General features: G+C 43.5%; 1 protein-coding gene across 1 annotated transcript; it reads left to right on the top strand.

The window, feature by feature from the left end:
• Positions 1 to 260: 260 nt before the first annotated feature.
• LOC148016259 (chaperone) lies at positions 261 to 1192 on the top strand. The gene is made up of 2 exons (XM_087664112.1): positions 261 to 481; positions 869 to 1192. The coding sequence occupies exons 1-2, from the start codon at positions 369 to 371 to the stop codon at positions 1101 to 1103; spliced, it is 348 nt and encodes a 115-aa protein (XP_087520238.1). The 5' UTR covers positions 261 to 368; the 3' UTR covers positions 1104 to 1192.
• The last annotated feature ends 901 nt before the right edge of the window (positions 1193 to 2093 follow it).

Below are 2093 nucleotides of genomic sequence, written 5' to 3'. Positions count from 1 at the left end.
TGAGTAGAAGAGCCATAGCCACCGAATGGTTTTGAATGTGATTTAGGTTGATTCATGCTTACAGTATTGATGGGGTATGGCCTAAGATGAAGTGGTAGGACGTTTTGTCCAATGGATGCTTGATTAGAAATTCCTAAGTAGCACAAATGATTGTAGGTGTGTGGGCAACAATTCTTAAGGAAAGGAGCTGGCCTAAGGAGTGGGGACATAAGGGCGACCCATCTTTGATCAGTAGCATATGGCTCTCACACATGCCTTTGACCCACCTCTTGCCTCAAATATATGTGCGTTAGAGGAGAAAGTGAGGATATCTCCAAAGCAGATGCAGTAGTGCGCCAGTCGATCGAAAACTGGCAATAGGAGGAGCTATGGAGAACATAACAGCGAGCGAGGTAGCAGGGTATTGCGTGGGAGGGCTCCTGGTAGTTGCCGCTCTCTCGGCTCCGAAAGTAGACGTCTTCATAGCACAAGGCCAGCGCAGGTACGCATGCTGCCCCTGGATGTAAAATCTTGCGGGCATTCAGAGATAGACAACTCTAGATGAAGTAGAACATCAAATAGCCAACTATCAGGCCCTATTTATCTCAGAGACAAGGAAGGAGAACTGTTATGGCATGGCCTTCAACCGGAGCTTGCCTCTGGCATCCTCCGTTTTCTGAGATTGAGTCCAGCATCCTCTATTTCCGAGGTTGACTGTGGCATCTTCCTTTCTGAGATTTGAGTCTATCATCGTCCATTTCTGAGATGAAATCTGGCATCCTTCCTCATGTTTCTCCATCTCTCCCGACTGTCCAGCAGCATACTGCTATTTCTCCATTTCCTGCGTAGTTTGGATTTGGGAATGATTGGATAATTGTGCTTGTTCCAGGACTCTAGGGCTGTGTGTGGAATGCGGGGGCTTGCGCCAGGTCTGTTGTGCTCAATGCAGAGGCACAGGAACTCAGCGGGCCGGCATGGAAACTCTGCTGGCCATGCTTCTCTCTCCCACGGAAAAAAGTGCTGACACAGATAAAGAACGGCCTCCTTGTTCCATTTGCAGGGGAAAGGGTCATTTTCCTTGCTCTGCATGCCTTCGAGCCCCAAATGTAAAGGACTCTCTGTAGCTTCCTCTCAGTTTAATGCTGTATATCATCATAGTCAGGCCAGTTTTTCTTTGATGTATACCTTCATGAATAATCAGTCTCATTCTTCCTATTTGAATACTTCATCTGTATTGATATAGCCTGCTTCCTGGGTGTACTAATTGTGACCATAGTCTGTATGAAATGTCAATATCTGTGCTGAATTAGGTTTTACAGAAACTCAATCATGTCAAAGGAATTTGATTTGAGTGGCAACAATTTTTCTTGTTCACCATATCTGATCTGCCAATCCCACTTAAATAGAAAGTACTTCTATTGAAAGTAAGCAAAGCTCACTGATGTTGTACATTGACAATCTGGTTAAAGAACTGATAATAATTGCCTCACTGCTTGTTAGAGAACTGTAAAGGGACATGTAAGGTTGACAGTTGGCAGTCAAATGTGGATTCCCTTGAACGCATTAGCACCTTACATTTTGTTGCCCCTACTCTGTGGATGTGTTAGTTCCTTAGGAGCCATCCATTCTCATAATGGCTTTTCTTTTCCAAGCTGTCAGAATTTGATGGATAAGGAGCATGACAAGCCTCTAAAGCTTTAGAAGCCTTCTACCTTTTTAGACAGTTATAATGATGTCTCAGTTTGTCCGACGAGTGTGTAGCAATGGAAGCATAGAAGATTGTCGCAATAGATTGCACTCTGCAAGATATGCTTGGCAATCCCATGCGCAAAACACGAGATAGTTGCATATATCTGTGAGTCATTGACAAAGGGACCCATTCCATGAATGAAGTGGTAGAGCACCTAGTCTCCACATTCCTAATTTTCCTTTAAACATCAACACCATACTACCCACAAGCAAACGTCCAAGCAAGGTCCACAAATATGATCATGAACAACATATTGATGAAAACAATTTCTTGATCTTGCATTGACCGAATAACAAACTCATAGCATCTACATGGACATAACAAATCAAATACAAGATAATCACAAGTCAAATCTCTCTTTAGG

This window comes from Lygodium microphyllum, chromosome 23, assembly GCF_053477565.2.
Source record: "Lygodium microphyllum isolate KBCC chromosome 23, Lygodium_microphyllum_v1.1.10, whole genome shotgun sequence".
Lineage (NCBI taxonomy): Eukaryota > Viridiplantae > Streptophyta > Polypodiopsida > Schizaeales > Lygodiaceae > Lygodium > Lygodium microphyllum.
This window is presented reverse-complemented; position numbering and strand designations above follow the sequence as displayed.

Coding starts and splice junctions, on each gene's coding strand:
- LOC148016259 (XM_087664112.1), top strand. CDS start 369: ATGGAGAACATAACAGCGAGCGAGGTAGCAGGGTATTGCGTGGGAGGG. Junction 482..868: donor ATAGCACAAGGCCAGCGCAG/GTACGCATGCTG, acceptor TGCTTGTTCCAG/GACTCTAGGGCTGTGTGTGG.